Source organism: Aotus nancymaae, unplaced genomic scaffold (assembly GCF_030222135.1).
Source record: "Aotus nancymaae isolate 86718 unplaced genomic scaffold, 86718_ANA_hifiasm-v0.15.2.pri h1tg000010l, whole genome shotgun sequence".
Taxonomy (NCBI): domain Eukaryota; kingdom Metazoa; phylum Chordata; class Mammalia; order Primates; family Aotidae; genus Aotus; species Aotus nancymaae.
The window spans coordinates 28,833,662-28,848,048 of record NW_026988421.1 but is presented as its reverse complement, the minus strand read 5'-3'; the positions used below and the strand labels follow the sequence as shown (position 1 = coordinate 28,848,048).

The following is a 14,387-nucleotide window of genomic DNA, read 5'->3' as shown; positions in this document are numbered from 1 at the left end:
AAAAAAAAAAAGTTTGTCTAAATGCTATGTGCTATTGAATCCTGGAATAGGAAAAGGACATAAGCAGAAAAACTGGTGAATAAAGTTTGGTGTTTGATTAATCGTAATGTACCAATGTTGGTTACTTAGACTTCACAAACACAGAAAATGGATGAGTAGTATACTGGAATTCCGTTTTAACTCTGCAACTTTTCTGTAAATCTAAAATTATTTAAAATACGTAAAATGTTTTAATGTATTCTTTACACGAAAATGTGAATGTACTACTACCGTACACTTACAACAGCAACAGTTAAGGTAAATTTTATGTTATGTATATTTTGCCACAATTTAAAAAAAGGTTCTTATGCTGAAACGTGTCAGATGTGGAAGAGCAATAGGTCAGCAGCTCAATCACCAGCATAGTGTTAATGTAATCCCAAGTAAGCGAGGCAACACCAAACCAGTCTTTTGTTACACAGTCATGTGACTAAGGGGAGAAGGTAAATAGAAACTATGAAAAAAATATGAATATGTGGTGTGGTGGAGAGAGGTAGAGAATTTTAGAAAAGGAGAAGAGAAACAGCATTGAAGAAAAATGTATTACAAGTAAGGGTCCAAATATCTTAAAATATTTACTCAGCACAGAAATTATCCTCAAGAAGGAACTATCTAAAAAATGCATATACTGGCCAGGTGCAGTGGCTCAGGCTTGTAATCATAGCACTGTGGGAGGCTGACAGAGCAGGTGGACTGCTTGAACTCAGGAGCTTGAGACCAGCCTGCGCAATGTGGAAAAACCCCATCTCTACAAAAGAAAATAAAAAAATTAGCCAGGGCGTAGCTGGCTCACATCTGTAGTCCCAGCTACTTGTGGGGCTGATACAAGAGGATCACTTGAGCCCAGGAGGTCGAGGCTGCAGTGAGCCATGTTTATGCATTATTGTTTATGCCATTGCATTCCTGGGTGACAAGGTGAGACACTGTCTCACAACAACAAATAATGACAACAACATATACTGACGTATAAACCAAATAATCATATAATGTGTTGGCCAGCATGGGGCACAAAACTTTTTGAGAGATTTAAGTTGGGACGGGACAAACTTAGTAAGAAGTGCTATCACAAAGTAAGACTCTCAAGAGAAGCTCACGCTTATTTTTAAATCACAATGTAAAACGCATTACTTGGAAGGCAAGTTATTAACCTTCTGACAAACAATCAGTAGATTTAAATTACTTAAACTGTCCTGAGTACTCAACAAAAAGACCATAATATCTTTTTTTTTCTCATGGAGTTTCGCTCTTTTCGCCCAGGCTGGAGTGCAATGGTGCAATTTCAGCTCGCTGCAACCTCCACCTCCTGGGTTAAAGTGGTTCTCCTGCCTCAGCCTCCCGAGTAGCTGGGATTACAGGCGCCTGCCACCATGCCCAGCTAATTTTTTTTGTATTTTTTAGTAGAGACAGAGTTTCACCACATTGGCCAGACTGGTCTCAAACTCATGACGTCAGCTAATCCACCTGCCTTGGCCTCCCAAAGTGCTGGGATTACAGGCATAAGCCACTGTGCCCAGCCAAAACTCTAATATCTTTAAGTGTGAAGCTTTGAAACAATGAGGAAAAAAATGTTCTTAGTTGTCTACATTGTGTTTTTACCTGAGGAAATATTACGACAGTACTCCCAAATAAAAAATTTTCTCAATATTGGGGGAACAGTGAAAAAGGTCATGCTAAGAATAAGCCATAAGAATTCTTTCTGCAAGAATTTAGAAAGCACTGAGATGTTATAATGTATCTATGAACTTTTCCATATTCTAAGTACCATATTAAAAAACAACAAATAAGACAATTACCATAGTATATTTCTTAACATCTGTGTATTACCTCAGCCTCAGAGAGTTCCTTGTCACCATTTGGCTTGGTATACTTCTCCTGCATGAAGGGGATCCAGGATATTTTACATTTTTTAATAAAGGGGGTCACATCTACAGTTCCCAAGGCATAACCACATATGCCATCTTCATCTTCTAGGACAAAGCAGTAATCCAGGCTGAGGGAAAGCAGCCCTCCTACTAACCTGCTCAGAAGGAAAGAGACCACAGTAAATTTTTAAGCTGCTAATACAAAATTCAGATTTCAGTAATTCAAGACCCCTGTACTTGAATGAATTTACGGAAGCTACATATCTGGTCTAAGAGAAATCGGAAATGTACACATATTCAGATTTTACTAAAGCTAATGTAACATTTAAAATAAATAAATTTATTTCCAGTCATCACCTCCCCTCAACCTGATAAGCCTGGCTATGGAAAGTCTACTCCCAAATCCAAATACTCATCACATACTTGTCTCCAATAAGATCAGGCTGACTTTGAAAAGGTAAACCCACTCCATCGTCATACATTTCTCTGCAAATCTTGTACACGGACGCCTGAAAATACAATCTAGTTAAGCAACACATCAAGAAAAATGGTAGCAGAATCTAAAATATAACTCACAATTCAGTCTGGAGAAAGACTAACAAAATGGCCTATCAGAAATATCACCTCTTCTTGTAAAATAAAATTTATTCATTGAGTCAGATTTGTAAAACCAACAGAAAACAGCAAGGTTTTAGGAATGCTAAGAATTGGCTTTTACAGGATGGCTTTTTGTTTTCTGAGACGGAGTCTTGCTCTGTCACCAGCCTGGAGTGCTGTGGTGTGATCTCAACTCATTGCAACCTCTACCTCCTGGGTTCAAGGGATTCTCCTGCCTCAGCCTCCCAGGTAGCTGGGATTACAGGTGTGCGCCACCACACCCAGCTAATTTTTTAATTTTTAGTAGAGACGGAGTTTCACCATGTTGGTCAAGATGGTCTCGATCTCCTGACCTCGTGATCCATGTGCCTCGGCCTCCCGAAGTGCTGGGATTACAGGTGTGAGCCACCCCGCCCGGCCTGCAGAGGATGATTTTTGATAAGAAACTGTGAATTCAAAGGTCAGCAAACCTTGAGGTATAGAGTCTCTTGACTTTCTATACATTAAGGATACTTCTAAAATGTTTAAACCTGTTACTGTCTTTATTTTTGAAATGGAGTCTCACTCTGTCTCCCAGGGTGTAGTGTACTGGCTCGATCTCGGCTCACTGTAACCTCCACCTCCCAGGTTCAAGTGATTCTCCTACCTCTGCCTCCTGAGTAGCTGGGATTACAGGCATGCATCACCATACCTGGCTAATTTTTTCAATTTTTTTTTTTTTTTGAGACAGTCTCACTTTGTCACCCAGAATGGAGTGCAATGGTGCGATCTCAGCTCACTGCAACTTCCGTTTCTAGGGTTCAAGTGATTCTCCTGCCTCAGCCTCCAGAGTAGCTGGGATTACAGGCACCAGCCATGACATTCGGCTTTTTTTTTTCTTTTGCGTTTTTAGTAGAGACGACACTTCACCATGTTTGCCAGGCTGGTCTCAAACTCCTGACCTCAGGTGATTTGCCTGCCTCGGCCTCCCAAAGAGGGATTACAGAAGGGAGCCACCACACCTGGCCCTATTACTGTCTTTAAACAGTCTTTCTTTTTTACTTTAGCTAACTGTCAACAGCCTGTAGGTACTTCACAATTGAAAATTACTGAACACCAATATTTTAGAGAAAATTACTCAAGGACAACACGTAATTTAGACACATTAACTATTCTGTAACTCCAACTCTCAATACATTTCATCTGACTTTCTCAAGGAAGAAATTAAAGAACTTGGCACAAGATGTTAGAAGTCTCCTTAGATTCTTCCTTAAATTTCTCTAGATACATTGAATGTTTTAGTGAACTTTCTCCATCTAAAGTTTGTAGTTTTAAGACAGAAGGATTCTTTTCATCAGTGAGTTCAAAGGGAAGTTGTAAGTGTGCACCATAACCATGTAACAAGTTGGTAGGTAAAGAGACAATTACCTCATCTTTAGGAAAATATGGTCTGATAGTATAAACTTTGGAGGTAGGAGTCAGAGGAGGTGGCTGAAAAAAGAGATCATTTGCCCCATCAATTGGCAGCAAACGCTGTGGGAAGGAAAAAAAGGAGATGGATTAGTGTTGGGAAGGTATCCATTTCTTTAAATGAGTGTGCACTGCAGATTACCAACTTATATTAACTGGCTACTGCAGGCAGACCTAAAGAAGAGGGATGTACTATGCTTTACGAATATAAATACCTCTTTGCTGGGGGAGGGTAGTGCTTCTGAATAGAAATTACCCACTCTCAGTTACAGCTTTAGTAGCATATTAATGGAGATTTAAATTTACAGTAAAAACAAAAACAAAAACAAAAACAAACCTATTCCAATTATGACAAATCTATTTTTTTTAAAACCTATCTTAGATAGACCATCTCTCTACTATAAGATGGCAGAACAGAATGTCAGGAGGAGAGGTTTGGTCTGAAGAGGGTTATCTGTCCAGGAGAAGCTTTATCCCCAAAGCAATGCGCTTCAGTTTGCTGTGCGCAGCAGAGCACCTGTTGGGGGGAGAAAAGTAGAGCACCCAGAAAGTCCATGAACAACTTCAAACAGCAAAAAAAACTTCGTATTTTGTTCAAATTTTAATGGTGCTTTCAAGCACATTATGTTTATAAAATAATTGGATAAATATCCAAAAGCTCTTTCACCATTTATTTGCATAATTACCATCTTTTGCTCATGGAGTTTCCACTGGCAGACAAGCATGCGCGCATTGTGCATTGCGGGCGCAGATTAAAATGCTGTGCGACCTGCAAAGAAACAATGTGAAGTGTATACCTAGAGCCGCTGCGCTTCGCAGGCGCGGGGGGGATTGGCAGCATCTCCTTCAGAAATTACTGTGAAAGAGGAGGAAAATTTGATTTAAAAATCCAGCTATGTAACTAAATTGAATTTGGGACTAGAAAGCCTTCGGCAGACCAATCCTTCCAGCCATCTGATGCGCAACATAAGGTTTCTCATAAAACAAAGAAAATGTCAATTCAGTTGTGAATTCATATTGATACCTGGAACTCTCCTGCTAGACCACCTCTAAAGGCCCAGGGTTCTTGGTCTCCAATTAAGAATTGTGCTGAAGAATGACTACGACACCCTGTTGAGATCAGATCCAAGCGGAGAACGTTACGAGAAAGGGGATTTCCTGGGGTCTCAAATGTCCAACAAACTGACAAACACTTTGTGGAAATAGCTCTCTAACAATAATCAGGGTTTCAGGGCAAGGCTGTGATAATAATTATTATTTTTAAAATAGTAATGGCATTTCAATACTAAGTATGTTCCTTCCTCCAACTAATGAATAATCAGCATTATAGTTTTCCTCTGTAATTATCGGAAGGAAAGTAAGTCCCAAGTTTGTCTGGGTCAACTTTATATATTCCCTAGATACAGCTATACAAATCAAGCCAGGTGCTTGCTCTGTCATAAAATTACAGTAACTATAAAATGAATGACAGATAATTAGACACTTTATTATTACAGCCCATGAAGGAATTAAACCTGTCTGAAGTCACATTTTACATTTTGAGGAAGGGTACAGGAAAGGGAAAAAGGGCGGGGAGGAGGATTAATCTTGTCAGAAAACTAAGGTCAGCAGAATAAAAGAAATTAAGTTGACAAAATGAAACACAATGAGAAAAATTTTTTTGGACAAAAACAATCCAAAATCAGACTTGGCTAATAACAATACCAGTCTGACACATTCTGAGAACTAAGGAGATTCAATTGATGTTACTTTGTCCAGAGCTAAACATACTTTTCTTAAAAGTATGACAGTATCTGGTTCCTCTGACCAGCCATAATCTTTGCAATGCACTGACTATATACATGGAATACAGAAGTCAGTATCTAGGTCACCACTTAACCAACTTACTAGGCAATAAAGCTAGCTAACAATAAGAGATAATTAAAGGCAAATGTTTGGAGGCCAAACCAAAATCACTTGCCTAGTCTTCTGACAAGATAAAGCAGCGCAATATAGTTCTTTTCCATTGGAAGACAGCATTCTACCTCCTGTTCAAGTTAACAGTCTCATCAGTACAAGATATAGTGTGCTAGTCAGACAGTCCCAAAGCAAACCAATTTTTTGTTAACAATTCAGGCCCATTAAGAGATTATATCTGGTTTGTCATGTTTTAAGGGTAGGGGTAACTTTCAAAAAACATAAAATGTAGTATTTGTAAAACATGAAACAGGGTCCAAATTTATAAAAGAACCTGTCCCATTCCATAACTCAGTGTAATTTACACTGCAGGAAAAAACTATACCTCTCAAACTTTAAGATCAGCCAATTTCCCCTACCCCCCACTTTGAGACTACAACATAACTAGCACTTCCAACTATTACAATAAAAAGCTGCATGTACGAAGAGCTGTGTAAATGAAAACATGGTTAATGCCTCAGTCGCTGCGCAAACGTGACTTCAGTTCATGTCTACCGCCCTTAAATCTACCTGAGCTACCTCACAGATAGAACCTTTCAATTTAAACTAATTAATCATGACGCGCTGTGAACATCTGCCGCTGTCCATCCAATAGTAGTAGACACTTGTGCTGAGGATTCTCCCATCTGTACACAATGGGGAAGAAGATAATAGAAGTCATTAGTAATCAAAAGTACTGCATAGCCACATTGTTTAAAGGACTGAATGCCAGCTGGACTGGAGAGACAAGGAAAAGGAAGGGTTCTAATCAATAAACCCCTGAAATTACTATAGAACCACTGTTGTGAGCTTTTGTAAAACTATGTGGATGCCAAGATAATTATTTAAAACTTCTAAAATGTTCTAAGATGGCATGTCTAATGTTTTAGCTTCCCTGGGCTACACTGGAAGAACTGTCTTGAGCCGCACATAAAATACACTAATGATAGCTGATGAGCTTAAAAAGAAAACACACACACACACACAGACACACACACACACACCCCTCATTGTTTTAAGAAAGTTTACAAATATGTGTTGGGTGTAGGTTGGACAAGCTTGCTGTAAAAGCTTGGGATTGTAAAAGAGCTATCTGTATTAATTTTGGAAAGCTTCCACCAAAAATGCTTGGTGCAGAGATAAACCCTGAGAAGAGAAAGAAACAATACTGTGTATAATCAAGAATTTAACTTTTAATAATTCTTAGAGGTTGAATATCACGTTTTCTGTAATACAGTCTCAAGCTCAATAATCCAGATTTCAGGTTCAAATTCCTAAGGGCCTTAGAAATTTAAGTTTAAATCCCCGTAAGAATTAATTATAATAACTTGAGCAGAAGCCTAGAAGGCAAATGCTGTCATCCAACAACCAATACTGAGGTCTCCTGAGCCGAAGGGTAGATGTCACCCATGTATAAGAGCTATGGAGCCTTTTAACAAGAAGTCAAAATACTCTCTTCTATTTGTTATATACAGCAATCAAAGAAAAATTCTTTATTTTACAATTAACAATCAGAAGACTCTACTTTTATTTAACTAGTTAGCTGTATCATAGGGAAATCTGTTATTTTTTAATATTCAAGAGCCCAAAAGTATACAGGCAGAAAGTAGAAAATCTCACTACTACTTCTTTTTACTCTAAGCTCACGGTGTGTTTCAGATATCTATTTCACAACCAAGACCATGAAACCCATCATAGTATTTGTGACTACTATGAAAACTATGACATGTCAGTCAGCCTTGCTGCCTGCTGTGTGCTGTATGTTAAGTCCATTACATATTCCTTATAGCTGGATTGAAAACCTGAAAATGAAATGGGGTCCCTAGAGAAACTTGGCCATGCTGGTGCTTTTTACCAAGTTTGACAATATTAAAAAAAAAAAAAAAAATACGTGTTCAAAGGAGACATATAAAAGTCCATTTAATGAAGCAGAAATTTTTAGGGGACTACAATTTCTACCCCTGGTAAAACCAATACTTGGTAGAAGGATAAAGAAAAAGCCATGTGAAATAATAATGAATAGCACCAGAATAGCCTTCCACTAAAGCTCGCATGCGCACAGGGCTGGGAGGATGGCTTCCTCTTGCCAGGCCCCTTAGGTCATTTCAGCAATTGTTCTGTTAAACACAGCATTAACGTTATCAAGACACAACAAGCAGCAGAAAGCTTAGAGTCATATTTCATAGTGTCTCATCTCCAAATCAGGTAAAAGTGGTATACAGGGCTCCATCCAGAAAGCATTCAGTCAGAGCAAGTTAAAGTCAGTACTTTCTAACATATTTTTAAGATAATTAGGCTCAATTAGCCCAAGGGAGAAAAATTAATGTGCTTGATGTATTTACTAAGACTTGCATCTCAAGTCTTCAGTAATCCCTACCTTTGAAAGAAACCTAGGCAAAGAATGGAAAAGACATGTAAAAGTGCCAATTCCCTATGTTTTTCTCCCTGTGGGATAATTTTTTTTTAAGGGACAATATATTTGAGGAGAAGAGATTATTCCTGGTGCACCTACCTAACCACTGTACAAAAGACTTCACCATAGACATTATACTCTTGATATCCCAAACATAGGAGTACATGTCATAAAGGATTGTCCTGTTGGCACAATTGGAGAGCCGAGTGAACATTCCCATCACTAGTCCACACATCTCTTCAAACTTGGCCGCTCGTGACCGCCATTCTTCAATCTATTGAAGATCAATAAAAAGACTCAAAAAGTTGCAAATTTAACAAAATAATCTGAGACACAGTTATTCATTAAGCTGTTTAAGTTATCAAGTACTGACAATTTATCCTAACCATTAAAGTATCACCTTGTGTCTCCCCAAACTGACAAATATTCCTAAAATAATCAACACTGACTTTTCCTCATTCTTAACTAGAAGGCCAAACTATCAAACTGAAGGTACCAGATTTAGCAGAGTCTACATCCACCTTAAAGAACATATTCTTGGCCAGGCACGGTGGCTCACGCCTGTATCCTAGCAGCTTGGGAGGCTAAGACAGGTGGATTGCCTGAGCTCAAGAGTTCAAGACCAGCCTAACCAAGATGGTGAAACCCTATCTCTATTAAAAACACAAAAATTAGCTGGGCAAGGTGGCAGGCACCTGTAATCCCAGCTACTCAGGAGCTTGAATCCAGGAGATGGAGCTCACAGTGACCTGAGATTGTACCACTGCACTCCAGCCTGGGTGACAAGAGGGAAACTGTCTCAAAAAAAACCAACTTTTTTTTTTTTTAATTTTATTTATTTAATTCTATTTTTTATTTATTTGTCATTTTTGGAGACAAAGTCTCTCTCTGTTGCTCAGGATGGAGTGCAATGGTGCAATCTCAGCTCGCTGCAAACTCCACCTTCTGGGTTCAAGTGATTCTCCTGCCTCAGCCTCCAGAGTAGCTGGGATTACAGGTGACTGCCACCACGCCCGGCTATTTTTTGTATTTTTAGTAGAGATGGGGTTTTGCCATGTTGGCCAGGCTGGTCTTGAACCACGGACCTCAGGTGATCCGCCTGCCTCGGCCTCCCAGTGCTGAGATTATAGGCGTGAGCCACCGCAACACCAAGGCAGGTGGATCACCTGAGGTTGGGAGTTCGAGACCAGCCTGACCAACATGGAGAAACCTCATCTCTATTAAATAAATAAATAACATATTCTAAATCATGGTCAATTTTCTGTCAGTTACAGTGTACTCATTTAAGAACCTTTTCCACATTACCAGTATGGGGAACCACCCAGGCTTCAGCAGCAAGGTAAATTAAACATACTCACTTTTTCGGAGTCTTTTCCTTTGCAATTGACACTAACAACACTACTATTTGCTCGAAGCCATTGAAATTCCCGTAACATCTGTGCTCCTTTGGGTCCATGCTCATAAGGAAGGTAGAATAGATCAGCAAGTAACTGCAAATCCTCCAGGGTCACTGGTTCCGCAGTGTACAAAGGCTTTTCATTTGGACCTGGCACAAACTGCTCCTTGTTTGTCTGTTCATCAGTTTGCATAGGGGCAATGTCGCTGATACAATCTTCCTGCATGGACATCTCTGGGGATTTTGATTCAGCTATGCTCTCTTTATCAGTGTCCATTGGTTTCAATTCCTCTGCCATTTTTGCTTCGACAATTTCACTCAGTATTTGATTGTCATTCTTGTGGTCCGTTTCCTCTTGTTTTTCCACTACCATGTCCATGGGTTCTTCATCAGGCTGTTTCTTTTCTTCTTCCTTGGTCAAACTTGTGGACTCACCACTCAGGGATGCTCCCTGGCTCATAATAGGCTCCTGGTAAACTGTTGTTACTACAGTTGTGGCATTTAAAGAGGGTGCTGCAACTAAAGGAGTCCCATCAACTACACTTGCTTTAGCTCCACTGTGTGCAACCTGCCTACCTACAAAAAGAAACGTATAAATAAATAAAATGGTCACAGAGATAATCAGAATTAGAGACAGAACACATTAGATTCAGAAAGATGCGTTCTTATCATATTTATTAAGTGGAACCTCGATTTTAGATCCAAATTAATTTGAGCTCTAAGAAAAATGAGATTTTTCTACATCACTAGGGATGCAGGAATGGAAGGAGGCTGGGAGGTAATAAACATGCCAACATCTATTATTACATTCTCTTTTAAAAATTTGTATTCAAAAACACTTAAATTACTTCAAAAAAGATGGGAGTCTCACTGTTGCCCAGGCTGGAGTGCAGTGGCACAATCTCAGCTCACTGCAACCTCTGCCTCCTGAGTTCAGGCGATTCTTCTGCCTCAGCCTCCCGAGTTGCTGGGACTATAGGTACGCACCACCATGCCCAGCTAATTTTTTTGTATTTTTAATAGAGACAGGGTTTCACCATCTTGGTCATCAGGCTGGTCTTGAACTCCTGACCTTGTGATCTGCCTGTCTCAGCCTCCCAAAGTGCTGGGATTACAGGCGTGAGCCACCTCGCCCAGCTAAAAAAGATGTTTTTAAGAGAAATCAGCATTCCGTCAAGATAAAAGCTATTTAAGACCGAAAGTAAGATTTTAAAAATCTTATTTTCTAGATCCTCCAATTTCATTTAATTTCACTTTGCTTAATGGACCTAAGATAAGGCACACGGCAGTGTTCTTTTTGAGATGGAGTCTCGCTCTGTCACCCAGGCTGGAGTGCAGTAGTACAATCTCAGCTCATTGCAACTTCCGCCTCCTGGGTTCAAGCAATTCTCCTGCCTCAGCCTCCCAAGTACCTAGGCCTACAGCTAACCCCCTTAATAAAGAATGGTCAAACTCACTGCTGTACTGATGAGGCACACCGAACTCTTGCAACCATTCTGTTAAAGCTAGCTTTAGAGCCATCTGTGGACTATAGAGTACATCAGTTTCAATATCTTCATCACTGCCTTCATTTTCTAATTTTATCTGGATGGATACAGTGCTATCTTCACTGTCAGCTGCAAAAAATAAAAAGGAAAAAAAAACACAAAAAATAGTTTTGATTATAAAAGCCTTCTGAGAAACAAGAATAAATGCAACTGTCACAGTTATAACCACAGAAGCAGAGAACTAGAATGAGAACAAATCTTAAACATAAAAATGCAAATAAGACCCTTCACCAAACCATTTCATCTAGGATAGTAATCTAAATGCAATGCTAAATGGAGAATCCCAATTAAAATAAGAAATATAAATTTTAGTATCAGTGGAAGAGTCAATCTTAAACGTCCACTGAGTAATGATTAATGGGAAGTCAAGGTTAAAAGTACCATGCCTTTTGTATAAAGAAAACATTTCATAGCCTTCAGGAGCTTGTAACTTCATTATTAATAAAGGCACTGAGGGGAAAAGAAGAGATCATCGACAGAGACCCACAAATTAGTGCACATAAGGCACCAAAGCTCTGAGCCAGGATAATGGTAGAGAAAAAAGTTTGAATTCTTTGGCTCTGTACTTAAAAACTCTCTTCTCTTAGCTTTCTTTACTATTTCCTGCATATGTCCCAGGTTTGGATAGTGTCTGCTACCCCTTAATGTGTTCTATGCTCTGCCTTAAAAGATGTAAGAGTTAAGTACCATGTGCACTGACAGCATTCAAATTATATTCCTAATTTTTGTTTTTTATTGGGGACAGGAGGATGACAATGACTGAGCCAAAAGGGAGACATTAATTCAATAAACAATTGAAAGCAGGGATACAGAACTGACAAACAGACCACAACCATTAGTATTACTACATACCACCATCATGACACTTTAGTAGCCAAAAATGGGCCAAAATTCAGGTAACTTCAAAATTTCAATGTTCAGGCCAGGTGCAGTGGCTCACACCTGTAATCATAGCACTTGGGGAGGCCGAGGTGGGGAGGATCACAAGGTCAGGAGTTGGAGACCAGTCAGACCAACACAGTGAAACCTCGTCTCTACTAAAAATACAAAAATAAGCCGGGTGTGGTGGAGCGTGCCTGTAATCCCAGCTACCCAGGAGGCTGAGGCAGGAGAAATCACTTGAACCTGGGGGATGCAATGAGCCAAGAATGCGCCACTGTACTCTAGCCTGGGCAACAGAGCAAAACTTCATCTCAAAAAAAAAATAAAATTTTTTTTTCAGTGTTCAGTGTTTCTTCACCTCCAGCCCACAAGCCTTTAAGCTCAGCAAACTCTCCTCATACTTTGATCGAGCTTAAAAATCTGTGAAACCTCTTGGCAAAAATAATCACTCTCTCTTCTATGTTCACACAGCACTTTCTTCGTAAATAACTGTTACAATACTTATCACACTATAGTACAATTGCCTACAGGCCTTAGATAACACTAGAATGTTTCTCAAAAGTAGGAACTACTGGCTGGGCACGGTGGCTCACGCCTGTAATCCCAGCACTTTGAGAGGCCGAGGCGGGTGGATCACGAGGTCAAGAAATCGAGACCACCCTGGTCAACATGGTGAAACCCCGTCTCTACTAAAAAAATACGAAAAATTAGCTGGGCATGGTGGCGCGTGCCTGTAATCCCAGCTACTCGGGAGGCTGAGGCAGGAGAATTGCCTGAACCCAGGAGGCGGAGGTTGCGGTGAGCCGAGATTGCGCCATTGCACTCCAGCCTGGGTAACAAGAGCAAAACTCCGTCTCAAAAAAAAAAAAAAAATAGGAACTACTTTATTCTTTGCCACCTCAGTGCCCATGAACATGCATCTGCCACAATTATTTAAATGTAAATAAATCAACAATTAGCAAGCATCTTAGTTAGAACTCTATTTGAGATTTTTCATAAATTAAAAATTAGTAAGCCAATGTCTAACTAAAATAAGACTGTTTCATTGGGCCAGGTGGGATGGCTCAAGCCTGTAATCCCAAGCACTTTGGGAGGCCAACGCAGGTGGATCACCTGAAGTCAGAAGTTCGAGTCCAGTCTGACCAACATGGTAAAACCCTGTCTCTACTAAAAACAAAACAAAACAAAACAAAAAATAGCTGGGCATGGTGGTGCGTGCCTGCAATCCCAGCTACTTGGGAGGCTGAGGTTGGAGAATCGCTTGAACCAGGGAGGCGGAGGCTACAGTGAGCTGAGATTGCGCCACCACACTCCAGCCTGGGCAACAGAGCAAGACTGTCTCAAAAAAACAAAAGTACCATAAATGATAAATGTAAGCTGAATCTAAACGATCTAAGTGACTCAGATTAAGATTATCCCATCGTCTAAAATACTCTTTTCAAAGACTATCTCCTCTGGTACTCAGACTTCAAAAACTGAATCATATTTTATTTTTTTTATTTGAGATAGGCTCTTGCTCTGTTGTCCAGGCCGCAGTGCTGTTCCTGGGATTACAAGTGAGCCACCACACTACTTCCAGCTACTTGGAAGGCTGAGGCAGGAGAATCACTTGAACCTGGGAAGGACAGGTTGCAGTGAGCCAAGATTGTCCCACTGCACTCCAGCCTGGACGATAGAGGAAGACACCGTCTCAAAAAAAAAAAAAAAAGGCCAAAGGGTTAAGTGACTTGTCCAAAGACACTCAACATATATTCTATCATATACATATTCATCAACAGAATGAAACAATATACCCCAATAAAACCACTTAGTTTTGTTTCCTTCTTAGTAAAACAAAAATAAAAAATTTGTTTTAAATAAATCTGCTTAAGTTGTGATGACAAAGAATGCATTCCTTTTCACTGGCTTCAGTTAACTCCAGCTCTCTTCCCAAGGTGAAGGATCAAGTATAGGCTACTTACTCATCACTACATCTTTTCTCACTCCATTCATGTTTGATTTGTACCAGGTGGCAAGGGTGTGGATAGCAACGTAGTTGGCTTCAAATTCGCAATTTGGATTAGTCAGGACTCCTTTTAACCGTGGGATAAGTTCTGTGGATCTTCCTTTGTACGGGCCCAGAAACAGTCTCTTCTGATCATAATCATTAGCATGAATGTTATCCCAGATTACTGGAGCTCTTTTAATAATCTTAGAAACCTCTTCAATGGACTCTACTGGAATTTCTTTAGAAACAACTTTGGGACCTAGAAATAATGACAACCATT

The 14,387-nt window shown here is 39.8% G+C and overlaps 1 protein-coding gene across 2 annotated transcripts in view; it reads right to left on the bottom strand.

Moving 5' to 3' along the window:
- Positions 1–14,387, bottom strand: part of OGA (O-GlcNAcase) — a 34,601-nt gene that overhangs the window by 5,155 nt on the left and 15,059 nt on the right. Inside the window, exons 7-14 of one of the 2 annotated variants that reach the window (XM_012439380.3) lie at positions 14,082–14,366; positions 11,149–11,307; positions 9,654–10,267; positions 8,395–8,569; positions 4,972–5,057; positions 3,906–4,010; positions 2,325–2,410; positions 1,864–2,056 (exon numbers count right to left, since the gene is read on the bottom strand). In XM_012439380.3, coding sequence (XP_012294803.2) covers positions 1,864–2,056; positions 2,325–2,410; positions 3,906–4,010; positions 4,972–5,057; positions 8,395–8,569; positions 9,654–10,267; positions 11,149–11,307; positions 14,082–14,366 — 1,703 coding nt within the window. Of the gene's footprint in view, positions 1–1,863; positions 2,057–2,324; positions 2,411–3,905; positions 4,011–4,971; positions 5,058–8,394; positions 8,570–9,653; positions 10,268–11,148; positions 11,308–14,081; positions 14,367–14,387 lie in introns of those variants that run through there. The other variant, XM_064373957.1, reaches the window with a different exon arrangement.